We start from the raw sequence: 27,527 nt of genomic DNA, 5'->3' as shown, positions 1-27,527 counted from the left end.
GCTCTCGGTCGAGATTTTGGCCGAAACAGAATCATAACATTTCTAACGTTTTTATTCGATTGACCGTCGTGTATACATCTTTTTAGTTGTTCGGTACATTGGCTTTATCATATCATCGGTAAGTATCTAATTTTATTGAATTTTACCGTACAGAAATGTTTGATATCAGATGATTTGTTCGTGATGATGTATATAATTGCTGAGCCGACTGATCGTAGTGCGAACGTGAGGCATAACACCCCGGCTGCGACGGCGGACCAGTAAGCCCAAGCCCTGTATACTACATGCATGTAGCTGCAGCTGGGCGGATTGTGTTGCCTGTACCTGTCGACTGTCTGTTCATGTTTGTGCAATGTAAATGTGCGAGTGTGATTAGGGAGTTCCTTGTGTGACTATAGTATTGTTCATGTCTTAACTTCTTTACCTGAAATTGACTTCTACATGGATTGTTGTGTTATGATTTATACTAATAAGTAACAAACTTAGATTTCTATCTTGTTCTTTCTTATTCTTAATATGGCCATCTCGCGATCTCGTGAAATAAGCCACTGATCATTGAACATGTTTGAATCTCACTATGCATGCACACTTGAATTGCATTAATCTAATCTATCAAGGCGATGTGATGTATGCCATGAACTGATGAGCAGTTGAATCGAATGTTACCAGAGAATACCTACAAAATAGTAACGCAGAGCCTGAGGCGGCGAGAGAGAGAGAGAAGGGGGCAGGGTTTTGCCCGTGGAAAGTGAGAGATAATTTCCATATGCTGCATTTCTGGCTGTTGCAAATCAGGTTATGGCTCATGCAATGCCACAAACAAAACAGTATTAATCTACCCGGTACTGACTTGAAATAATACAGTGAAGGAAATGTTTCTTGAAAAATAAACAGACAAATAATTTGTAAGTAAATAATGATATGGTTAGGGATGCACTCGTTGGTTCTTGTTTTAAACCCATGGGGGAATATTACACACAAGTACTCATTTGTCAACAGGTTTAACAGAGTACTCCTCATCGATGTCTGAACCCACTTTGTGATTGTAAAAAACTTGTAAACCATACACACACAGTGAGAGAGTTCTTGTAATCTTTCAGCTCTAAATCGTCAAGCTTGGCATCTACATGTATGGCTAGGTTCACACCAAAGTCTGATAACTTAAAGTTTAGGTCGTTGCTTTAACTCATTGAATATTGGAACCGGGTGAAGCCTGTATTAAGCCTATGGGAATTAAAGATTTCAGTAGTCCAAGGGTTAAACATCGAAGTCCTATTGAAGTTTAATAGGGACCGATAGGGATGAACCCGTGGTTACTAAACTTTCAAGTTAACTTGAAGATACATGTACAAACGACAACAGATTTTGAGGTTAGCAAGATAACTTCAAACTGAGCAGACCGTCCTCACTTGAAGTTAAGTGCTGTGAGAACGCAATTAAATTGAATTAAATTTGAGCTTGTAGTTAAAATGAATGCTTTCCCAGGCTTATAGTTTAAACTTATTGTTTCAGTCTCTTGTGAACCCTCGTCATTGTTAGTAGATTGTTATTTGAAGAGCTTCATTCCAAAAGGAGCTAAATCCATATTTTATCAAAATGGAGCTATTTGTCTTAAAATAATGATTTCCTACATGGGGACAAAATGCACTATAACACGTTCGAAAATTTCACCAGGAAGTATAAAAAAAAATTAGGTACAAACCGTACAATATCATGTTTCATTCCAAAAGGAGCTAAATCCAAATCAGTTTCTTTCCAAAAGGAGCTATATCCACTTTGAGTAAATGACCTTTTTAATTTCTCCACTTTCCCTTTACCCATTTACCTTTACCAATTTACCTTTATATTGTTATACATCTTAAAGGGATCGCTCTGGACCAATAATATATGATAAGAAAAAAAAATCTACCAGTTACATGTATTTCTGATTTTTAGTAAATTTTTAGATTTTGTGGATTTAGCTCCTTTTGGAATGAAACATGGATTTAGCTCCTTTTGGAATGAAAATGTGATATGTTGTTTACTTTCTTTCCAAAAGGTTTTTTTAGTTGTGATTTCACTATTATTATTTAAAAGGAAAGGTTTGCTACTAAATTTGAATAGTACATTTCAGTGACTTTATTGAGAAAATATAAAAATTTTCCGGGTACAATATCATGTTTCATTCCAAAAGGAGCTAAATCCACGAAAACAAAAATTTTAAAAATTTAGTAAAAATCAGGAAACACTGGTAGATTTTTTCTCATCATATATTATTGGTCCAGGGGGACACCTTTAAAATATATAACAACATTAAGGTCCATGGCTAAAGGAAAAGTGGAGAAATAAAAAAAAAGGCGATTTACTCGGAAGTACCCAAAGTGGATTTAGCTCCTTTTGGAATGAAACTCTTCATTTGTTACTTTGAGATTTTGCAGACTTAAATATTTAAAACTATGATAGATCTGTGTGAACATATTAACTATGGCTTCCATCTCAAGTTTTTTTAAAGTTATTTTGAGTGCACATGATGTAGTGTAAGTGTGAAGTAACCTTTTAAAAGGAATCCCATCCTGATTGCCATGGAGACGAGGCTATTAACCGTTATTAGCAGACTGTAGTGGCAGATAAAGACGTGTCTAGAACGAAAAATGCATATTTATTGAAAAACATAATCTTACCACACAAATTTAACAACATCGTTAAGAAATGGAGCTGGTATGAAACGTATACCATCTTGATGAGGCTTAAAGATAAACTTTAGTACTGGTAATGCGATTGCATTGTGAAAGAAAAGGTGTGGAAAGGATCAGAAACAGTTGATCATGTAGTATGTACAGTAAGTATTGGTGTGCACTGCAAGGTTCTAGAGTCATCAAAATCATAATAAATTTGACAGAGTCTTGGTAAAGTAACAAGCACTGTACACAGAAAGCTACATTTGTATATATGGGACAACACGGTGTCGGGGCTAGTACTACATGTACCTTGATTTCCTTGTCTTGCTATGCTCATTACTCAGCCAGTATACATTTTGTTCCAAAATTGTTTGGCACATGTCATTTATTTGTAATCATGAACATTCAGTGTAAGTATCGTTTGATTCTGTGAGAATTAATTTTCTTTTTTTTTACCAGAACTGGAGTTTATCTTTAATGTGAGGTAAAATTTCATTCAGATATAAAAAATAAAAAAAAGGAACTTTTACAGGGTATTGCAGGGATTTGCACGTTTGAAAATATTAATAACTTGTAAGAGGGCCAAAAATATGGTAAAAACCATTATTGAAAACTCTAGTAAAAATATGGTGGCAAAATATTAATTGTTACCAAAATAACAGTCATCATAAATATCATAAATTTAAATTACCTTAAATAATATATTAGTTAATTTGTTGCAAATAAAAATCAATATAATCCCTGTGGAGGGAAAAAAATGGAGGAAAAAAAAATCTTTTCAAAATCAAATTTTGCAACTGGCAGTAGGTATTTTATTCACCCAATTTGTTGCACAGATAAAAGGGTTTCAATTTCCACTCATTTAAAACCACAGACTTCTGATGTGAAAATTTGCACATACTGGTACATGTACATGTACATGTACTTTCATAAACTCCTCTTGCTGCTTCAGATAAATTTGAGATAAATTTGATGGCTTGCAAATTCCTGTAACTTTAATTAAAACGAACATCACACAACTATTTACGCATTTTAGTTCCTAACGCATTGTTTTGTACCACTTAATTCTGCTAAGCTAGCTAAGGCGTAAGCCTGCTTTTAGATCAAGAAATGCAAAGTGAGAGATCTATACTACGGATTTATCAGTGATCGATGGAATATTTATGATCGGTTACCACATCATGTAAATCAATGCCTTGGACTTGGGTAAGGTTACTACATGTACTGTGCATGACATGGTTTCAAGAGCAAGTTATTTGCACAAGCAGCGATTGTTCAATTTGACCAGTAAGGAACAAAAGAAGCCTTATAAATTAAGAACTGTTGTCTAGACTTCAGAATGACTCATTATTCATTAATAATGCTTGCAAAATGTAGTCCTCCGTACAGTACTGTACATACTGTACATGTACCTGTACAGGTGTACATTCAGGAATTTTTATGAATATGCTTTGGTAAATCTATGAAATTCAGTTGCACATTTTTTTATTTAATTTTTTTTTTTGGGGGGGTGAGGGGGGGGTACATCTCTCAGACAAACGACAATAAAGGATGGGATGAGTTATCGAGTACAAGTGTAGGGCGATAAGGACACATTTCGTTTTTGTTTAAATACATTTATTTCAAGGGAGGGGGTGGGGGTACAAGTACCAAGTATGAATAGCACACTATTTAGACTGGAAAGAGCCCCCTGCCCCCCCCCCCCTCCCCAAGTGGTCTGTCGCATGATGTGATTAGTATCTTGTAAATGATTTGATAATTCATTGTAATTTCTAACTTCCTTTCTTTAGCCTTTAGTTTCTCTCTCTCTTAAATGTGATCAGAGCTTTTAAGTATAAAGCGTGCAGTACACAATGTACATGTACTGTACATGTATGTTTGTTATTTTTAGTATTTAGTGTGAACAGAGCTTCCTGTTTTAGATAAACACATATTTTGTTAGTCTTTTTAGTATATAACTCTATAAAGTATGCCAGGTAAAACAAGAGGTTTAATTTTGAGGAGTGTGAACACATATTTGTCATGTACAGGTACAGTGTATGTAAACATGAAGTAAGAATTTACATATAGTACGAATACTTGAACAGATGAAACAATAACGGTAGGTCTAATTTGAACAAGTGTGAAGAGAGCTTTTAGATTACCGGTAAAACAAATTTTGTTTTTCTTTCAAATATTTAAATGTACATGTATCATGAACAGGTAAAATAAAGAGCTTTAATTTTGAGGAGTGTCAACACAGCTTTTTGATAAGCGTGAAGTAATTTTGCCCTTTTAACATTTATTATTAATAGATCAAATGAGAGATTTTATGGGGAGCAGTGTGAACAGAGCTTTTTAATAAACAGTGGTTACGCACGTTTGTCTGTTTAGTATGCACAGGTGACGGCCAAGCCCGTCCCTCGTGATATCCAATCCCCAGCATCCTGTGGGAAGAGATCTCCATGCATGCGGAATTCATGGTTTTAGGAAAATTTCTAAGTAGTCAATATCTTCATGTTCTTCTGTATGCAAGATTATGCGCTGCACAGTACACCTTGTTTGCTTCGAATATTTAGTAGTTGGAGTCATGGTGGCAGTCTGTCTGACATGATACTGGGATTCGTTGGGAGAAAATGTACTTTGTAATTAATGCTAACAAGATTCCAGTTGTTGATGGTTGCAGGTTGAGTTTTTAATTGATTGGTGTTTATTTTATCTTTAACAATTATTGTTTACAATTACATGTACTGTACACTAACACAATATACATTGTACATGTAAGTACTGTATATGTAAGTATTTAGCAGCCAGGGGACCTACAGCTGCAGTATGTTAGTCCTATTCAAGGGACTTGGTAATTGCGGATCGTGCTCAAACACATTTGCTCCAGCGACAGTTGCTCCAGGAATTTTTTCAACTAAGATGAATGGTTGGGGTACGATACAATGTAGGTCTTTCAGTTAGGTTTAGGATAAGGGTAGTGGTAGCACTAGTGCAGTGTCTGATTCAGGATCAAACTTAGGAATTTGGTTTGTGTAGGACATTGACTGCAGAAGTGCAGAGCAATGATCGCTAATGCATGTGTCAAACAACTGTTCAGTTTTTAGTTATTATATGGACATGTGCCTGCCCTTGTCACTTGTGTTGTACAGTAAGTTGCTTTCAAATAACAACATCTGGTTGAGATCACAGATCAAATTCTTTGGATGAAATTTATTACATGTAACTGAACTTACATGTAGCCCTATGGTTATAATGTCTTCAGAATTATGTTGTGTTCACATTTGAATGTAGAAGTTATGCTACGGTCACAAAGGTTCGTACGAACGATAATTTCGTACGAATCTCCTTGTTTTTCTATTGTCTTCCCCAATTTCCATTGTCTGCAAACTGTTAGTAAGGCGTTCGTAGCAGTTCGTAATGGCATTTGTGACCGAGGCTTAACTTGTATTTCTTTGGTTTTTGTTATCGTTGCAGATGGAAAATGTTGATCAGTAGAAGACATCTGTGCAAAGAAAGCAGTCTGTATTAAAGCAGAACTCGAGACATCGCACTCCTCCCCATCGTCCCTCGTCTTCACTCCATCATCATGGTGACAGAGAAAGGATCCAAGCATCCTACCCTCCACAGGGATCCGAGCAGGGAGCCGGTGGTCCTTCCCTGCGACCTGGGGACATGGCCCCTGGTCCAGGGAGCGCTCACCAGGATGCGCAAGGTCACCACCATGTCCGACACCATGCCCATCCTGGACCACGTCTATGCCCTCATCCACGGCGGGACCAAGTCGGCGGACCCTCGCAGGACCAAGGCAGCAACGGTCATGGCAGGGTTGGTCCATTTCCTGGAGGCGATTGCGACGCAGGAGGAGAGGATACTGTTCTTTGACCAGACCTTGCCCATGATTGTGGACCTTGCGTTGGCTCTTGGAGACCTGAAGCCGCAGGAGGGCTTCTTCTACAGTGTCCAACAAATAGGTATGACTTTGACTTTAAACCTCCATATCAAACATGATTTGAAATTTTCTTTTGTTTGATTTGTTGAAATACTGCTGATGATTTTGTTTTCTCTGGACCATAATTTACTTGTATTGTATCTTAGATTCTTAGGGAGGGAATAATGATCTGTATCATCAATGAAAAATTGTCATACTTCATGTCTTTCACAAGTTGTGTAGTGTGCATTCTGTTGATAAATGTGTAAAAAGTAAGACTAGTGTACATGTACATACGCATATTTTAGCTGTGGCCTTTTGAATACCAGTACTGAAGAGTGCAATCTTTCTCGGCTGAAATCTATTGAATATCAAGGCTATTCCAAGTTCTTGATCAAGCCTACTCTGTAAAAGTACTCATGTACTTCATATTTAAACAGTCCTCTAAATTCTTGTGATGAGACAAATGGCAAATTTATTTTGAGTCCTGTATCTAGAGGCTTTTCAGGCTGAGAGGCTCTTTATTTATAATAAATTACATTTATATAGCGCTTAATACAAAGTTTCTAAGCGCTTAACAAAAAATTAAATTAAAGTAATGTTAACGTACAAATTACAAGAATATAATACATGATACATAATTATAATAACAAATTCCTAATAACAATCATACAATAATAATGGTTAATATTTACATAACGCTTTATAGTTAAACAAACAAAATATGATTACATTACATTACATATTAAACAGATAAGTCTTAAGTTTACTTTTGAATGTCTCTAAGGTTAGGGACTCGCGTATTTCATGGGAAAGATTGTTCCAAAGTTGGGGGGCACAGACAGAAAAGGCACGATTTCCATAGCGGGTGTGGGTGCGAGGGCCTGGGGCAAGATGAAGATGTGCTGTGGATGATGATCTGAGACGCATAGATGAAGTACGAGTTTTAGGAGTGATGAGTGCCGAGAGATATGAGGGAGCAAGTTTGTGAAAGGCCTTGTATGTCAGCATGAGAATCTTGAATTTGATACGTTGTTGGAGGGGGAGCCAGTGTAGAGAACGAATGATCGGTGTGATGTGTTCATGTTTTCTTGTATGTGTGATGAGGCGTGCTGCTGTGTTCTGAATATGTTGAAGAGGGGCTAAATGAGAGCTAGGGAGATTGATTAATAGTCCATTACAGTAATCAAGGTGGGAAGTTACAAGGGCATTAACAAGACGATGAGTAGAACTTTGATCCAGAAATTTTCGCAGTTTTCCAACTTTGTGGATCCCGAAAGCTGCGATACGACACACGTTGCGTATATGCTGGTTCACATTTAGCACGTTGTCCACCGTGACTATTTTGAGAAGCTTAAATCCCCTTAAGTAGCCTCTTGTACTTTAAGTGCAAGTACTTAGTGTGCAATTGACAGGTACATGTAGGGTATGTAGAGTACTGCAATATATAGTTAACTAGATATATACCCTTACCAAATTTTATAGTTTTTTAAGTACCGGTATGTGAAATATTTGTATGTCCTGAACTTAAGGATGTGACATATTAAAGCTTGAAAGTCTAAAGGTATTCAACAAAGGCCCTCATTGAACAGGTCCACCTTTCACTGTTAAGATATGAAAAACACAAAAACTACAAAGGGTATCAATAATTGATTTTAGCTGTAATTGACGTCCAATGCGTACTGTGATGTACAAAGGAAAGTTCACAATGGGAGCCAGGCATTAGTTAATCCTCTTGAGGCATTGCTGTCTATTGTGTTTAGTACCTTGAAAGAGTCCAAATATTGACTGTCCATTTGTTTGGAAAAACACACACACACTCATAGAATATTAGTGTAGTCTAAACTCTGAACAACAAATACAACCAAGATGCACTTACCATACACTTTAACAACTGACTTATTCATACCCCTTCTACTGTACATTTGATTTTTTTGTTTTTAAACCCCAAATGAAAGGTGGCCTGGTTGATTTAGGGCCCTTGTTTAATTTTTTTAAAGCTTAATACATGTATATCTCATATTTTCAAGAAACATATTAGAATCAGAACAAATCAACCTTTGACATACAGTAACTCGAAAATTACAAAACTTGGCAAGGGTATACAGTGTAGTTGTTAAATGTATTTTTAAGAGCAAATGTTAGTTACCGAGATAATACTTTCTGGAAAATGTGGGCCTACCAAATGAATGGATATCGAGTCTTTCTCTTACCAATAGATTATTGTTTTGTGCCCCAAAAGAAATGTTCTGATTACACCTGTACATGTATGTTGAATTGAAAGTCAAAATTTTGGTTCCCCTCTCTCACACCTGTTATGTTTTGGCTGTACATGTATACAATAGGGGGGGGTAGATGCGGATCGGTTCGATAGGGAAGATCAAGGTGTACATGAACGTCATTGACTTCATACACGTGCATGTACAGTGCATAGTGATATCAGATATCGGCCCTCAAAGGCAAAGGAAAGGCAGCCCTGATGAGCTTGGTGCATTTGATACCAAGCCAGAAACATGTGAATGAATCTGTAATGAATGATTATTTGAGATGCAGTACAAACTGGGAAGTTGTAGAGTGCCAATATCTAGATGCGCAATCAAAGGCGCTCCTGAGACTAAAAATACTGCTACATGTAAGATGACAGACAAAATCTAGTATTTTTTTATGTCTTGCAGTAATGTACTATTGTACTACATGTATTTACTGTAAGCTGCTGTATTTTACAAAATATAAAAAATAAAAGTCAAGATAAGCCTTGATAGTCAGAGCACATTTATGAACAAATAGAGAAAATTTGCAAGGAGCATATTCTACGAGACACTGGATAGAAAAGTACAAATTGAGGTTGCTAAGCACTGACAATTGAAGTTTTTGACATTAAAATGGCAAGCCCTGTAAATCATAGCACGTACGTGTACATGTACATGTAAAGGTACACGTACAGGTACAGGTAGTGCACAAAGCCAAAAATATTAGCATGGATCTGTATTGATTGATAGTGCCAGATAATGGATGAAAACCAATATCAGGTGTCATGCCTGCAGTGTTTTATGATGTATGATTTATGATGAGTACGGGTATATGTTTTTTTGTTTTTTTTAGAGCGCATTTAACCCAAAAAACACAGAAGTTTAGTGTTGCTTGTTTTTGCTGTTGTTGTTGATGTATTTTGGTGTTGTTTGTTTGTTTTTGTATTTGTTTTGTTTTGTTTTGTTTAGTTTTGTTTTGTTTTGTTTTGTTTTGTTTTAATAATAATAATGTTTGAGGCGCAATGGAGAAGAAAAACTGCAAGTTTTGTATTGTTTTTTTGTTTAAACAATTTTGGGGGTACTTTGTTGTATTTGTTGACTTTTTTTCATATGGTACACTGTACAATGCTGAGAACAGTGTAAAGCCAATATCTTGAGAAGTTCTGGTACAAGTACATATGGTACTGTAAATACACAAAGATCTACAATTATACGCAAAGCCAGAAAATGGAAAATATGCAAACTCTTTTTCTGATTGATCCAGGATGGAAACTGATCATGATGAGCCTGCTGATCATGATTGATGCATGATTTACTATCAGGGATATTGGTTCTGTGACATTAAAGGCAAGCCCCGGTAATCTATGACACATAAATTATTCATGGCGCTATTATCTGCGTTTTGAATGTCAAGGGTGATGTCTTCGCAACAGATGAAATTCATGTACTGCACGTCGGCATTGTCACATCTCAAGAACAGTTTAAGGCAGGATATAGTCTACAGGTAGAGACTCTCACTTGGTACTTTCTATGCTCAGCAACTTTGAGGCAAGCTGAAACCATTGAGTACATACAATATACATGTACATGTACATTGTAGATAAAGTTGAGTTCTGGTCATGTGATTGCATTGTGAAAGAAACAGTGTGGAATTGGTCAAAAAATGTTGATCATCTAGCATATAAGTATTGGTGTGTACTGCAAGGTTCGGGAATCATCAAAATTATAAGAAATTTGGCCCAGTCTTGGTAAAGTTACAAGCACTGTACACTTGGGACTACACGAACATGTGGCATAAAAATCTGTCCCGATTTGTATGATGTCACATGCCCGCATATTTTCAGGGAACATTTTATATCTGATGTTCTTCCACACTTGCATGACACAATGGTAATGCTCACAAATTATTATTTTTCACCTCTGCCCAGAACTCAACCTTCTCTTTAAATCTAAGACCATTCAGAGCCTGTTTAAACATTCATACGCATCAACTTGTTTTTCAGAAGAGGACAGATATTAAGTGTACTGTACAATTCTTGTACTAATGTACATGAAGATGACATTCACACGGCAAAGTTGACATTGATTCAGTACGAACGGATCATATGAAAAAATGCCAACTAAATAAAGTTCCTCATTATCAAGTCCCTCAGAGAAGATTTAAAGTCATCAGTCCCCTGGTTGCTTATTACGTACAAGGGCAGGTCCAAGCTATTTGCTTTGTGACGTACGGGACATTCAGAGACTTTTAACAAGAAATAACAATGGATGTCATTATTTATATGACTATCTTTTGGTATGAGTCTGTGGCTATTATGGGCTAGTTCATTTGTGAAAAGTTTTAGTTCTGACCAATTCATAAATTAATTTTTAATGTAATTAATGTGCTGCGTGACGTACGGGACCAGAGAATTTCTGACTTTTTCAAAAATAAGTTCATCATAAAAGTTCTCTGAATTTATCAAGTTATGAGATTTATGGTAATGATATCTTAATTCATTATGGAATCAAGCATTAATCACAACTATTACCATATTTTTCTGACCTTTCGTTATTATGTAATATACCAAAACATAAATGTGTGCACGTGACGTACGGGACACGTGACGTACGGGACAACTTTTCCCTATGGGAAAATGCATTGAAATGGAGAATTTTCGTCAAAATTTGTTAAATGTGAACAATTTTAACTTAAATCAGTGACAATTAGAGTGTTTTAGAACCCAATTAGATCCTCTGACCATTACTTAATATCATCTGTGTTAATTTATGAGGTAAATCAATACAAATATTACTTTAACAAAGAAAACAAATTTAATTAATATTCATACACACTATATTATACCATTTTTATTCCATTTACCCATCTATCATGTGTAATCATGCTTCGTTTCTTATTTCTTTTATCCATTCCATTCAACATTGCAAAATGTTTTTAAACAATAATTAATGAAGAAGATGAACTTGACCTTGAAAACTTTTATTTAAACTTGTTTGAAACACAGGGGCACACTTGGCACATCATATTTTGTCAAAGAACATTTCTTATGTTCCAAGTGTTTGTGAACAAAGACACATTAAAAATATGAAGTCTTTTCTTCATAGCTTGTTTGAGTTATTTGATAGTAATATCATAGAATTTTGAAGGAATTCAAAGATTAGAACATGTATATGTTGCTGTCATATATTCAAGAATTTTGATGAACATTAATGTAGCCTACATGTTTGTGAAAGATGGATACAAAAATATAAATCTTGAATGTATTTCGTATTGATTAAAACATCTTATTAACACCACCAGATATAAGAAATTAAAACCCTAAACGTTTGTGTGACCTTTTCCACAATTCAAAAGATTAATTTAAAGCAAACTCAACAAAAATGCATGGGTGTAAAAGTGATAAAAATCTTAAGTGGGTGAGAGTGTGAAATACTCAAAAAGGCTATCCTTCCTTAAAAGTTATGATTTAGTTTTTAGGAGATCAGAATTCCCGAGCTGGCTCCATAACATGTACAGTGCATGCTGTAATCCTTTACCATCATATATGACATTTAAATAGAATATAAAAAAACCTCACATGGAGAGCTTGATAGCATACATGTGCTATTCTTACCTGCAGCATCTATGAGTTGTAAAAGCCAGCTTCTGGTGCATCCACTACCATATAATTTCATTAGACTCATTCCTGGAACTAGTACACTATTATGATTTACATATTTAGCATCCTGCCAATGTTGGAGACATCAACTGGCAAAATACCAAAGTTGATAATACCAGGGGTCTGGCTTGAAGACTAATTACATTAACGACAATTACATAAAACAACAACAAAAGTACAAACAAGTAAATTCCTAGAAGGGACCCAGTTGGAATGTTCATATATCCCTGTATACAACAAGTTTCCTAACACAGTATATATTCTCCTTTTGGTCATTTCCTTTTTCATATCTCGCATTGGTTTTATATGGGGTTGTCCCGTACGTCACACACTTGTCCCGTACGTCACATTTCTTAATTTGATTATGTAATCAACACAGAATTTTCGAAATTTTTGTTAAACCTATTTTCTGTTAGGTATTCATCTAAATTAGAACTTCCTAGAATATCTTTAAAAAAAAAAATTATTTTCATAATTAAAATTAAACAAATTATGATCAAATTGTGACGTACGGGACATCACACTTTGGAACCTACCTCATTTGCATAATTAATTAATTTTGAAAGTTTTTATATTTTTTTCCTATTTTCTAGCATGATGGTCATCATGTCCTGAGATATTTAATTTTAAACAAATAATTCAAATGAGATACAAAAATAAAAATGTAATGTCCCGTATGTCACGCTAATTAATACAAATCGAAGTTCGTGACCTTGGCACTCTTCGTATTTTGATAATTTTTTATTTTTTTTATCAGATTCATAAAATTCATAGTTTCAGCTTTAAAATAAGGTATAGTTTGTTAAATATATATAAAGATGAAATTTGACCCCCAGAGGGGACAATAGCTTGGACCTGCCCACAAGCATACACATGCTTTCCTAACAGTCGGGTATTAAAAATAAAAACAAACCATCAAATAAAAAATATCTGCATACATTATAATGATATAATTTTTTTCAGAATGAAACCCCAGAAATTTCCTGTAAATATGGATTTGTTCAGATTATTTTAGTGGACTTTTCAAAGCAGCAAATTAATCCTCCATTCTTTAACAGTACTTTTAATCTTTATTCGAGGAAGGGAAATTCATTAGCACAATTTCAAGAGATTACAACTTCAGCCTTTTTTCAATGACAAATGACAAAAATCAGTGACAAATCTACTTATAACCGATCAGAAGCAAGGATTTCACTAGCTTATAACAAAAACTGTCACTGATGCATGATGACAGGTTTTTTGAAACACCCACTAGGACTAGTTCATATATTAAGTGTAGAGTTGTTATTTTCAAGTTGAAAGAAATGATTGTTTTAGAATGGCTCCTCTCTACTTGACAGGGGCTGTTATAAGTGCTGTATATGTTGGCCTCCTGAGGCATGTATGGTATGTGAATAGGGGGATGCTCTATTTATTTGATCTGAAACGTCATTGATAGGAGATACAGACCGGGTTTGACTGTACTTTATCTCATTCCTCCTCTCCTTCACTCTCCTCAATACCCCTTCTGCTACTAGCCCCATCCCTTCTTAGTAGGTCCATGCCCTGACCCTACAATGTATCTCTCTCTCTCTCTCTCTCTCTCTCATCATCCTCCTTCTCTGCTGAACCCCATTTCCACCCCTCTCCTCCTCTCTCCTGACCACTTCCGCTCCTGACCCGCCTCTTCTTTCTTTCTCTCGCTTTCTTTCTCCCTCCTCTTTCTCATCCTCCTCTTTCTCATCCTCCTCTTTCTCATCCTGATTCCATTTCCCCCCTCTCTAGTCTTACATGTACCCCTATGCCCCCACTCTCTTTCTCTCTTTCTCTGTTTCTCTGTCTCTTTCTCTCTCTCTCTCTCTCTCTCTCTCTCTCTCTCTGTCTGTCTCTCTTTTACTCTCCCTCCTCTTCCTCACCCCATCTCCATCCTACCCATCCCTCTCTGGTCTTGCCTCTATGTCCCCCACGTTCTCTCTGCCCCCCCCCCTCCCTTCCCTCTCTCTGTCTCCCTCCTTCCCTCTCCCTCTCTCTCCCCCTCCTTCCCTCCCTCCCTCTCTCTCTCCCTGCCACTCTCTCCCCTCTCTCTCCCTCTCCTCCTCTCCCCCTCTCCCCCTCTCCCCCTCTCTCCCTCTCCCCCTCTCCCCCTCTCCCCCTCTCCCCCTCTCCCCCGCATTTCCACCCTCACTCTCTCATCGCTACGTGAACACAACATTGACCCAACTGTCATGAGCTCCTTTAAAACAGGTGATTTTGACATTGTGAGGAAACCAAGCAACAACTTGTATGAAATATACATGTAGCTCATTAAGTGATAGATATTGAGATACCGGTATGTTGGTCATGCAATCAGAAAAACCAGGCTGATTACCAGTATTAACAAAAGCAGATAGATCCATACGAGTGAAAGCATGCAAGGCATCATTTGTATTACGGTAAACACTGTAGAAGGAGTCTCCTAGAATCTTGTTATTTGATATAAAAGAATTCATTTCAATAAATCCCAGGTTTAATGGGCACACTTATACTCTTTTCACACTGGTTTTGCTTAGCCCCTACTTTGCTTAGCCCCGTACTTTCCTTAACCCCAGACTATTTTTTTGGCTTTTCACACTCGCTGTTTTTAGTCCCGTACTAGCGCCTATTCCGGAATAAGAACATTCCCGCTGTTCTCACTGCATTTCATTAACCCGGATATCGTTTATGTTATGATTGGACATACTTCGCATCTGGCCAGCTGCGATACGCTCCATTGCGTAGTACCGGACTATTTTTCGTTTCTGTTCTCATTCATTTGCTTAGCACCGCAATTGGGGGGTTAGCAGGAGTTAGCATCACAATTGCGGAGTTAGCCCTGCTATTTTGCAGGGTTAGTTAACCCCGTACTATAGGTGGGGTTAGCCAACTTTAGCCCACTTTGGTAAAAACCAGTCTGAACAGAAAGTGGAATAGGCTTAACCCCGTACTATACATGTAGGTGGGGCTAAGACCCCCCCCCCCCCTTAACCCCACCTATAGTACAGGGTTAAGCAAAATATTGCCAGTGTGAAAACAGTATTACAGTTGTAAGCCTGCACAAAGAGGTAAGCGCACTTACAAATGTACTTCTATATGCTTTTACCCGCAGTGCTACGCAAGTATAGGCCCACACACAGTATAAGCGCACCTCTACACTCACTTCTGTGTATCATTACTTAAAATTTGTTGGATACATGTATTACCGGTACTAAAAATTACTACATGTGTAGCACGCTTTTTCATGAAAAAATATGGGATAGTCTCCGTAAATGCATCACACGTGACTCAACCCATCATTTGATTAGGGTCTAAGAGTGAGATTTATAATAAATTTAAATATACATGTATGCTACTTGTGCAGAACTTCTTGCTTGAACATACAATGTACATGTACATTTTATAGATGCCTGCACAATCATACAGTGTACAGACTCATCTATTGTGTGAACATTGAGCAGTCTGCTTCATTGTATAAGCAGATGAATATGTATTAAGGATAATGGATATTGCCGTCATGCTTACAATTTGTTAAACCTTTGAAGTGCATTTATCCAGAAGATGGCAGAATCAGTAGACAATGAAAGCAGTCATTTTCACTTCTTTGAAAAAAGGGGAAAAAACAAGATTCATGACAGGTCTGCCCCTATTTAACGTGCAAATTTACACCATGTACAGTATGGTAGAGATTGCTCATTTTAAGTGCACACCAACAAAACTGAGGAGAAATAGTTATTGCATTCGAGCTTGTTCAGTATAGTTGTACATTGTAAACTGTATTTGCACGTGTACTTAAAGTATCACAGATTTATACATGGACATGCGTAGAGATGTCGTGGTCCAGTGGATACATCACTGGGTTGTGGATCACATGGTTCACGGTTCAAGTCCCACTGCGGTGATAATGTCCTTTAGCAAGACATTAATCTGCATATCTATGCTACTCTCCACCCAGGTACAAGTAAATGGGTACCAGGTAGGAATTATACCTTGAATGGTTTTAGTGCCTTAGGACAGTTGGGCTAAAGCCAGGGGGATAATAGTACTTCGTAGGTGCCTTGAGCATCCCCAGGGATGAATATGAGTGCAATACAAATGTATTTTTATAACACAAAGTACTTCGCACTGAATTCATTTATTACATTTTGAAATAGAAATTTAAATGTATATCATTATTTATTGATAATTTTGACATACAGCTGTACTGTACCTCTGTGATTAATTTCCAACTAGTCCCTTATCGAAACAATAAGATGGCCGATAACCAACCATGAGATAAATTGTAAAACTTTTATTATGATTTTAATGGTTTTGGTTAAAGATGAAGTTGAGTTCTGGTCATGCGATAGCATTGTGAAAGAAACGGTGTAGAATCAACCTGAAAAGGTTGATCATTATATAAGTATTACCGGTAGTGTGTATTGCAAGGTTCTGGAATCATCAAAATGATAAGAAATTTGACCAAGTCTTGGTAAAGTTACAAACGCTGTACACAGAAAGATGTATACGGGACTACACGAACATGTGGCGTAAAAATTTGTCCCGATTTTTACTATGTTACATGACATATTTAGAATATGAAGGCATTTGAAGAGCCATACTTTTTAGGGAACATGTTTTATCTGATGTTCTTCCACACTTGCATGATAACAATGATAACGCTCAGAAATTATTTTTGACCTCTTCCCAGAACTCGACCTTCTCTTTAAGCCTTGCAAAATGCCACAAGATTTTGAACATTTTGGACAGAAATCAGGAGATTAAATTTGCTATAAAAGCCCAATTTATTTAAATAGTTGGTAAAAAGTGTCAATTTTAGTTATTGATATTTTTGTATTTTGTATAACAGTATGCAGGCACAAACCTTTCAAGCATTTTACAAGCTGTAATCTATAGACTAGATATGTATACTTTCCTTTCCTACAGTAGTAGAAGATACTCTGGCTTCTGAGAAAATAAAATTACAGAAAAAAAAAACAGATTTTGGCTCTGCTTTTGATTTGATTTTTTTTTTCTTCTTCAATCCCTCTAAATTGCTTGGCTGATACATACAGTACCTCCTCCGCTCTGTAAATCAACCTTTTTAGGAATGAAGTTTGAAATTGGATTCTTCTCGGATGCAAGTTCTTTCCCAATCAATATTTATTAAATTGATGTTATCATATAATACGGCTTCTTCCCTTAAGCTCGGCTCAAATAGCATCGTATATATAGTGTACCATCTCTTCCCTCTACCCCCCCCCCCCCTCCTTCTCAATCAGCCATGTGAATGATTTGATTTACTGTGCATTAACGGCTATAGTGTGTGTTACAAGGCCTGTAGGGGTAGAGCTTGTATAGATTGATAATTGCCATATTTGAAATTTATGCAAGACTCGGCTACCTGTACAAATGCAATCATATACAATTCCATTAGACCATATTTTAACTGATAGTCTATCAAGTTCTAACATATAATGTACATGTACATGTAGATTTATAGTAAACTGTGAGAAATAGTCACCATATTGTAAAGAAAAACATTTTCTTATGCAGATTAATAAGAGGATACATGTAAGCATAAATAAAAACTTACCATATGGCCACCTAGAAGTTTGTATGAACATATTGCTATATTGTTTGAGAGACCTAATGAATTTGTAGGTCAAAGGTCTTGATTAATTTATCTTTAATTATTATTTTGTTTATATTTTATTTCTCCCTCTTTCCCCCCCCCCCCTCTCTCTCTATTTCCCTTTGTTATTTTTCGCCTTTCTCTCTTTCTCTCTTCCTCTCCATTTCCTCCCTCTCATTCCTTTCTCCCCCCCCCCCCCCCTCCCCTCTCCCTCCCTCCCTCCCTCCGGCCCTCTCCTCTCCTCTCCCTTTTACTCTTTCTCCCCCTCAATCTCTATCTCTCCCCCTCCCATCTCTTTCCATCTCTTTCTCTCTACTAGGAGGTGAAGGCAGACTACCACGGAGGTTTGTAGCTAGCCTGATGGCTCATCTGTTTCTATGCACGCTCCCCAATCCATCCAGCCTCTCGCTCAATTTAACTCACTTTGCGAGCTTCTTTGGAGTTTTGAACACGTAAGTAAAATCTCTTAAAGCCCATCTGTACTAGTTTGGCTAGGAGGGATTAGACCACCCAGGAAGGTCACTGACAGGTGGCTATCTCATCAACTCAGCTCTCAATTAACATAAGTAAAAGTGGATCACGGGGGACCAATGGTCACCGATTAGGCATTGTTTTTTCTATAGAGGGAGCAAGTAGCTACAAGTAGTACAGTGGGCCTTTAAATTAAATAATTTTATGCAAACAGCACCTGTTAACATATTGCCTATGTGAACCAAGTGATTCATGTACCAAGCATTTGGGAAGTAGATCATTCAGTAGTCAAGGGGTTTTAAAGCACTTGACTTTTGACAAAAGAAGTCGAGAATTTGAATCTGCCTGATTAGACGAGGTATTTTATCTATAGTGCCTCTATCTACCCAGGTGATTTATTCCTTCATGTTCAAAAGTCAACCTGCCAACAAATATAAATGCATGGCATATTTTAGCCTGATTGGACTCTCTGATAGTAATGCACGTTATATTATGCCTTACACAAATGTTTAGTGTCCCGTTCCTAGGTGTATGTGCATTCCAGTAAAGCTAGTGAATTGTATTTCTCCAGCTTTAGTTACAATGTGATTTTGAAAACAAGTGTTTTATCCGGATGTTGCCATTAACCCTTTCGGTGTCCTGGGCAGACACATCTTGTTTTAACTCAATTGAAATATATGTGGAGTCTTGGACTAAGGAGGGTTTGTTTAGCTAATTTTGGTTATGGGTCAATTCATATTAATTGTCAATCTGATGAAACACATACTAGTATGTTGAATGAAAATTATCAAAAAGGAACCTTGTTTAAGAACTGAATCATGATGTCTGATAAAAGTTATAAATTTTGTGACAAATTAAGTGAGTAAACATCAACCTCTTGTTGCATTGACGGTACTGTACAGGTCAAAGGGTGAAGATTCTCAGACTGCTAAGCTACGATGCATCCTGAACTACTTCAATCGTCTAGCAACCGATTCTGTATCCAGCGGGCCTCTAGGGAGCATCTCATTCACTAGAAAGGTTGGTTATCATCCATCCTCCTTGATGATGATGATGATTATTATGACAGTGGTGGTGGTGGTGGTGGTGGTGGTGTTGATGTAGTTGGTGATAAATATGATGGTGATGTGATGGTGAAGGTGATAGTGGTGGTAGTTGTGGTAATAGTGGTGGTGGTAATGACGGTGGTAGTGGTAATGATGATGATAGTGGCAGTGGTGGTGGTGGTGGTGGTGGTGGTGGTATGATGACGATGAAGGTGATGGTGGTGGTGGTGGTGATGGTGATGCCTGATGGGTGGAGAGAAGCAAGGGACATTAAATGCCTTGCTAGAGGACAAACAGTATATAATAATGTAAAAAAGCAGTTTGAACACATGACCTTTGCATTCCTGTTCAAGAAGATGAGGAAGTGTGCTCAAATTCTACGAATACAGACAGGAAGCCCTGGGAATATGAGTGATTCACCAGGAAGCTGAGGATTATGCCAAGATATTCACCCAATATTGCAGTGTTAGGGATATCAAGAGTGATTTCCGATTGATACAGAGCATGGTAACACAGAGCATTTACAACCAAAATTATATAAGAATTCAATATTTTGTATTAAGCACTTCAAAATAAAAGATTGTTTAGATAGTTTACAACTTCAAGAACCTTTGTTCAAAAAGTATGCATTACATTTGAAATGTTAGTAAACTAGTCTATTAAATCCAGTGATTGGTGTGATAACACTAAATACTGTAAGTCCTTTAGTTGGTTACGTCGTAACTGGTGAGGCACTATAATTTCAACAGACCCTACAATTAAATCGTCATCTCCTCCACATTCCTTCAGGTATTACCTAGAGACGAGGTGCCGATGTTGGAGACGTGGAAGGACAGCAGACTCCAACTCTGCCCTCTAGTGGTCCGACCTGAAGGCTTGATTGAGGAGGCAGGAAGTAGCACGCTCCAGGTCAGTCTACATTGTATTGATGAGAAGTCATCATGATGTGACCTTTGAACCAGCAGAAAGAAGAACATGATAACATTTTAACTCTGCAAGATGATAAAGTTTTATTTTGGATGTCGGTGCCAACCTCAAATGTGCTTTTGGACATAAAGATAAACATAAAACCACTGTGCAATATTTGTCATGTGCGTGAAAGTGATGATTTCACACGCATTTTAGGGTTTGTTTACCTGCCTTTTCGGGCAGGTCTATGGGTGCCAGTTAAGGGGTGGTGACATAATATAATATTTACATTATCACCAAGCCCGTAAGGCTACCTAGGCTCCTGGTGCGACGAGGGAGAGATTTTGTAACTGTTCAATCAATTGTCTTAGAGTCTAAATATTTTATTACATTCCTCATCAAACACTATTCCCATCCTATGACCTTAGGTTGACATTGCCAATGAGTACATCGGGGGTGGAGTCCTAGGCTCTGGGTGTGTCCAGGAAGAGATCTGTTTCTGCATCTGCCCTATCAGTCGACCTTGAGTCTAACACATCCTCACACAGTAACATTGATTTTATTATGATTTTTAATCGAACACTATTCATGTCGTTTATCTGTAGGTTGACTTTGCCAATGAGTACATTGGCGGTGGAGTCCTAGGTTCTGGGTGCGTCCAGAAAGAGATCCGTTTCTGCATCTGCCCTATCAGTCGACCTAGAGCTTAACACATTCTCACACAGTAACATTGATTTTATTATGCTATATTTTTATTACATTCCTCATCAAACACTTTACCTTTTTTGTAACCGTAGGTTGACTTTGCCAATGAGTACATCGGCGGCGGAGTCCTAGGCTCTGGGTGTGTCCAGGAAGAGATTCGTTTCTGCATCTACCCGGAGCTCCTGGTCAGTCTGATCTTCATGGAGAGCATGGAGGAGAATGAAGCTATCTCAATCAGCGGCTTTGAGCAGTTCTCGTCTTACACCGGCTACGGATGGGGGCTGAGATACGCAGGGGACTTTAGAGATGGTGCACAGGTGAGCTGCTTGGAAATGATAGTTATAAGTGGTAGTGGTAGTGGTAGCGATGGTGGTAGTGTTGGTAGTGGTAGTGGAAGCGATGGTGGTAGTGGTAATGGTAGTGGCGTCAAGCAGTTCTCGTCCTACACGGGTTACGGATTAGACTTAGATACACAGGGGACTTTAGAGATGGTGCACACTGCACAGGTAAGCTTCTTGGAAATGTTGTTTATTTTATAAGAAGTAGTGGCAATGGTAGCAATGGTGGTAGTGGTTGTAGTGGTAGTAGTTGTATTGGTAGTGGTAGTGGCTTTGGGTAGTTCTCATTCTACACGGGCTATGGATGGGGACTGAGATACGCAGGGGACTTTAGAGATGGTGCACAGGTGAGCTGCTTGGAAATGAATAGTAGTGGTAGTGGTAGGGGTAGCGATGGTGGTAGTGGTGATAGTGGTAGTGGTTTTGGGCACTTCTCGTCCTACACAGGCTATGGATGGGGGCTGAGATATGCAGGGGACTTTAGAGATGGTGCACTGGTAAGCTTCTTGGAAATGATGGTTATAAGTAGTAGTGGTAGTGCAGGGAATAATTTTCCTGGTATCGCATCGCAATTTACTATGCATTTTTGCATGACTGCTATACAAAATGTCTTTTGTGTAGCAGTTTTCTCCCATAGAAATGTACAGAATTTCATTTGAAATATTTATCCATCGGCTGAAATTGCTAATCAAAAAATTTGAGGAAAATTATTCCCTGTAGTGGTAGCGTTGGTGTTAGTGGTAATGGTAGTGATGTACTAGTGGTAATAGTGGAGGTAATGGTAGCAATGTTGGTAGTCGTAGTGAAATTGCTTGTTGTAGTGGTTGTAGTAGCGGCTTATATCTCAGCTTATACAAGCTACAGATGGAGACTGAGATACACAGGAGACTTCATAGATTATGCAGAGTCAGGTGATGTTCTGTGATGTCATCGTTACCTTAGGATATCATATTCAGGCTTCTGAATAGGAACTGTATGAAATGTTCATGTAATTCAATGACAGCTGTTCTTGCCTTAGGAAACTTCAATGTTCACAAATATCTACCCCTTGCTGTATTAGCTTATGTGTCATGCTCGGGAAAGTTTATGGTTTTCCAGTAGTCATCCTCCTCGACCTCTCTTCAAGGTATAGACCAGTTTTGGAAATGCCCCCCTCTCAGAAAATGAAATGGAAGCTCTGATTACCAATCATGTGAAAGAATATCATCAATAGTGATCTGTCAGTTCATGACAGGTCCAGTGACCCAATCAAAATTTTATATCGAGTGTTTCTCCAAGTTCCTTGGTCTTGAGCCATCCGTTTCAGCATTTCATACCCTGTTGCTCCACATTCTGTGATTACATCGTCTAGAAAGCCTTTACGAGGTCTTCCCCTCTTCTTCTTTCCATGAATACGACCTTCTATGTCATATTCATGGAAAGAATATATATTCTATGAAAGAATATGTTTTGACTAAAACATGATACAAATTTTGCCCGGAAACCGCCTACTAATTAATATATTTGGTAAAGTATCATATCTATCCAGTCTGGATAGATATCGCATAGTCCCATATACATCTTTCTGTGTACAGTGCTTGTAACTTGACCAAGACTGGGCAAAAATTCTTATCATTTTGATTATTCCAGAACCTTGTAGTACACACCAATACTTATATGCTAGATGATCAACCTTTTCTGATAGATTCCACACCGTTTCTTTCACAATGCAATCGCATGACTAGAACTGGTCTATACCTTTAACTTGCTACAAAACCAAACAAAATCTCCACTCCCTCCCACCCACAGATCACTAGCAGTGGGGACATCAAGACATCTCTTGTGGCCATCGACGCATCCTGCAATCCCGGAGACACCCAGTACAGGGACCCGACCCTCCTGAGGGAACTCAACAAGGCCTATGTGGGCTTCCTGCAGACGGAGCTGTCCTTGAGCAGTCAGATGGGAGGGGAGGGGCTCAGCGAGAGCATCTATCTCGATGCCATGGACCAATCGCAGATGTCGACTGAAGGGGACTTTGAGACGGCCTCCGAAGGCCTTGACAGCCTGAGCCATCCGAGTAAGTGCCATGATTTTTGTTTGTGGCATTTTAAAATTTTGATGGATTCTGTAGTGTCAATCATGCAGTGGCGATCCAAACATAGGAGGGGCTAAATGACACCCCCCCCCCCCCCCTTACGGTTGTAGATTTTAAGGGAACTTTCATCTGCCTCAACATGTATGGTATGTTGAATTTTTGTAGCAGAGAAATGAGTTTTAATTAGGTAAATTAAGAAATTCTGCTATTAGGCCAATTTTGTAATATGTATCTCCTTCAAGGTTCATGTTAGGCTTTATTCAACAACAATATGTAGCACTTTAAATTATGGAATGTTTCATTTGTTTTGCTTTTTTTTTCTTCTTCAGGATCCGTAACACCCTCCATCTCAACCATATCAGACTACAGCAACTCTCTGAGCAGAGCAATCACTGACATCGCAGTCAAGGACTACTGCCAGGGCAAGCGTGATCAGGCAACCCAAAGTGAGCCCTCTCTTGACCTAGAAATCACGGAAAAGGGTGATGCGGGATGCCGCCATGAGGGCTTGAACAGCTTTGCTTCTTCGATTGCCGGTGATGCAGTGAGGGAGGGATACGTGCATGCCTCCAAGAGATCTGCATCAAAGAGAGCGGAGCCTGCTAAATGTCGACGTGGACAATCTGTTGAAGATACTGCTGAAGATATCATAACAGATGCCATCGACTCTCGCCAAGGTGATGGGCAGTCTCATGAGCATGTTATATGGAAGAACGGCCATGGCTATCCTGATGGGAATAGAGACGGTATCGCTCAGGATCTTAGTGCAATCATTGACGACATCGTTGGTGTCGTCATCAAGGAAGCCCTTGCGGAGATCGCTGGGATGTGCGTGTCTGAAACGAGCAGCCACCGAGGCCCAAGCTTGGAAGGCTACAGTGTGATATCCACATGGTCATCGTCCAAGTCGGACAGCTTTGTCCGGATTGACATGGACAGTGACTTTAGCGCTAGTGGCACTCGAAGCGTAGGCAGTCTGTCGAGTGTTGGCTCTGAGAAGGTTGGCATGACTGTTGAGGCATACGTGTCTAATGTTGTAGCAGGGGCTGTGCAAAAGATGAAGAAGGGGGAGGTCGATACGGAAGGACAAAGAACTCGAAATGGGGGACAGAGTGTATCAGGATCTGATATTAAGACTGTTGCAGAAAGTATAGTTGGCGGGGTAATGGAGGATGTCAAGAAAAGGTTTCAAAAGGATGAGGAGGATGGGATGAGAAACTCCTACTTCAGACCGGTAGTGTCAGCAGGACTTGATGCTTTTGCTACAAGTGTCACTGACTCTGCTGTTAAGGATGCTATCAAAGAGTTTTCTGCATCAGATCAAGGGTTTCTGTACTCGCAATACTCGACCATTCCATCCACCCCTCCTCCGTCCCCTTCCAATGCATCCACAGGGAGCTCTAAGCGATTCAGTCTAGAGGATCCTTCGCAGTTGGAGGAGTTTGCTGAAAAGCTCCTCAACTCTATTACCCCTTCTTCAAGACATCACAGCACCAGAGGATGTGACGGGGAGGTTGGTTATTCAAGGTTCCAGGAGATTGAAAGCTTTGCCAGCAGCCTGGTATCCAGGGCAGTCACTGATTCTACCCAGATAGTCAGCTCATGTGGTTTGTTTAGAAGAGAGAGTAGTTCAGGCTGCATCAGTTCCAGAAGTTCCTTGACGGTCCCTTCAGGCAGTTCCAAGCGATCCAGTATGGACAGCTTCACAGAGGATCTCCTGCGTATCGGAAACATTGACCCCACTGGGAGGAGGCCAAGCAAGACAGAAGAGAACATAGCCTACTTTTCTCAAGAACTGACTCGTGTTGCAGAAGTGGAAGAGAAATTGGGTCAGAGAAGAAAGTCAGACCTGGAAGATTTCCAGCAAGAACTGTGCCAAAGTTCTATATTAGGTAACGTTTCTCATAAGAATGAACCTACCCAGTCCAAAATTCATGCTGCCAGCCGACTTGCCAACCGACTATCTGATGACATCATCTGCGATGCCTTCTTGCAGCTATACGGTGCGACTCCTTTCCGAGAACTCATACGCCTGGACTCTCTGTCAGACCTTGATTCTGGTGGAGGGAATAGGCGAAGGAGCTACCCCCGCCGTGGCTTCAGAACATCATCAGTATCCTCCTGTTCCCTTTCGGTCAGGAGTACCATCTCTGAAATGGATCTGGTCACCCTAGCCTCCAACCTGGCCAACTCGATCATTGAATCAGCGCTACAGACATACAAGGACGAATACCTGACAGCACAGCGACTAGCAGCTGAGAGCATCACTGAGGACAGTCAGCTTCAGGACACGATGGACGAAGCCTCCATCTTGGCTACCTATGATGGCTCCAACCTTGATCGCCAGGAGACAGCGTGTACAAGTCTCGCAGGAGAACTGCCGCCTGTACTCTCCATCCACGAGACGGCCGGGTGCATCGTAGAGAAGGCTGTCCAAGATGCAGTAGTCATGTACCAGGCTTCCTTATCGAGCACCGCAAGGGTCGCTAGGCACCCCGTGGGGACTCCTGCCAGGAGGCCTATAGCTACGGGAAACTGGGGATGCGGTGTGTTTGGTGGTGACCCGCAGCTCAAGTCTCTCCTCCAGTGGGTGGCTGCGTCACAGTGCAGGGCGCCATCATTGTTCTACTACAGCTTCAACGATGAAAGAGTTCGGCAGGTGAGATGTTTTTATAAATAAATGTAAGTTTGACCTGTAAGCCGTGAACTACCGTGCCAGAGCCTGTGTGGAGCACTGGATGGGACTTGTGTAGTGACTCGATATGAAGTGACTCGATATGAAGAAGAAGAAGAAGTTTGATGAATATAAAAGGCTTGGAGAAATCAAAACAGTCAAAAGCTCATTAGCTCAATTGATACAAGTACATGTAAACTTTTTGTGACAAAAAAAAGACCTCTTAAGTTACATCGCCAATCAGATAAACTTCTTCAGCATGTTATTAAAGCAGATTCATTGTTTATTGTTTAGTCAAATTTAATTACTTTTCATTTGCTGTTTTCTTTATATATATATATATATATGTTTTTGAATGCTTGTTTATATGATTGTATGTTTGATGTAAACTTGCACTTTTAGTCTTTGGACTTTTTGACAAGTCTGGAATAAAACCTCATTTTTAATTTGAATTTGCGTTTGAATATGAATGTACAGAACTTACAAAGAAGGCACGGTTAAAATTGCTGTAATGCTACATTCACAGCATTTTAATATTTTGAAAGGAGAAATTTCAATTGTTGATTAGTTTCCCTTCAGTCCATAACGTTTAATTTTTGTGTGTGTGTTATTTCATTTCATATCTTTACAAGTCCCTTTATGTATGCGCTTTTTATTTTCCACTTTCCTCCAGCTTGAACAGGTAACACTGAAGATCCAAACCAAGCGTTGGAGCGTCGGCGACCTTATGCGCATCGTCCATGAATACTGCCATCTGGTGACAACGTCTTCGGAGCAGTCGGGACACGGCCTCTTTGACTACATCTTGGGTTTGCAATGTTGATTGATTGATATGCGTGTGATGTCGTGAATATACGTCCTTTTTCTTCCTCTCTCTCTCGTGTGATATATAAAACGCAATGATTTTCTTGATTATACACCAACTAAGCAATCACTACTTAATTTTTTTTTTCATGGAATGAATTCGCAACATTTTATTACTATGAAAATATTGTAATGTGGAGTGATTGTGTAATGTGTATGAATAATCAAGACGCAACACTTGGTTGTAATTCTGCAGAATGATGTGTGTTTTATACTACTTGCCGTAACGGGATTACGTATAGTTACGTAATCTTTTGTTCGCAAACTTCTATATGGTATTTACATGTATGTGAATGTAAATTGCAAAGGGAGTAAAGTTATTTGAAAAATGTCAATACCAGTTTGTTGTTAGCACATGGT

The 27,527-nt window shown here is 38.8% G+C and overlaps 1 protein-coding gene across 1 annotated transcript; it reads left to right on the top strand.

Annotated features, from left to right (window-relative positions):
* On the top strand, positions 1–27,453 carry LOC585285. The gene is made up of 9 exons (XM_030981767.1): positions 1–118; positions 6,117–6,613; positions 18,403–18,535; positions 19,457–19,574; positions 20,390–20,509; positions 21,307–21,531; positions 23,341–23,611; positions 23,959–26,288; positions 26,977–27,453. The coding sequence occupies exons 2-9, from the start codon at positions 6,229–6,231 to the stop codon at positions 27,124–27,126; spliced, it is 3,732 nt and encodes a 1,243-aa protein (XP_030837627.1). The 5' UTR covers positions 1–118; positions 6,117–6,228; the 3' UTR covers positions 27,127–27,453.
* Positions 27,454–27,527: the final 74 nt, after the last annotated feature.

The sequence above is a fragment of the Strongylocentrotus purpuratus genome, unplaced genomic scaffold (assembly GCF_000002235.5).
Source record: "Strongylocentrotus purpuratus isolate Spur 01 unplaced genomic scaffold, Spur_5.0 spur5_scaffold_12, whole genome shotgun sequence".
In the NCBI taxonomy this organism is placed as follows: Eukaryota; Metazoa; Echinodermata; class Echinoidea; order Camarodonta; family Strongylocentrotidae; genus Strongylocentrotus; species Strongylocentrotus purpuratus.
Note: the sequence above shows the minus strand (reverse complement) of the source record. Positions and strands in the feature narration are given on the sequence as shown.

Coding starts and splice junctions, on each gene's coding strand:
- LOC585285 (XM_030981767.1), top strand. CDS start 6,229: ATGGTGACAGAGAAAGGATCCAAGCATCCTACCCTCCACAGGGATCCG. Junction 6,614..18,402: donor CTACAGTGTCCAACAAATAG/GTATGACTTTGA, acceptor TCTCTCTACTAG/GAGGTGAAGGCAGACTACCA. Junction 19,575..20,389: donor GCATCTCATTCACTAGAAAG/GTTGGTTATCAT, acceptor ACATTCCTTCAG/GTATTACCTAGAGACGAGGT.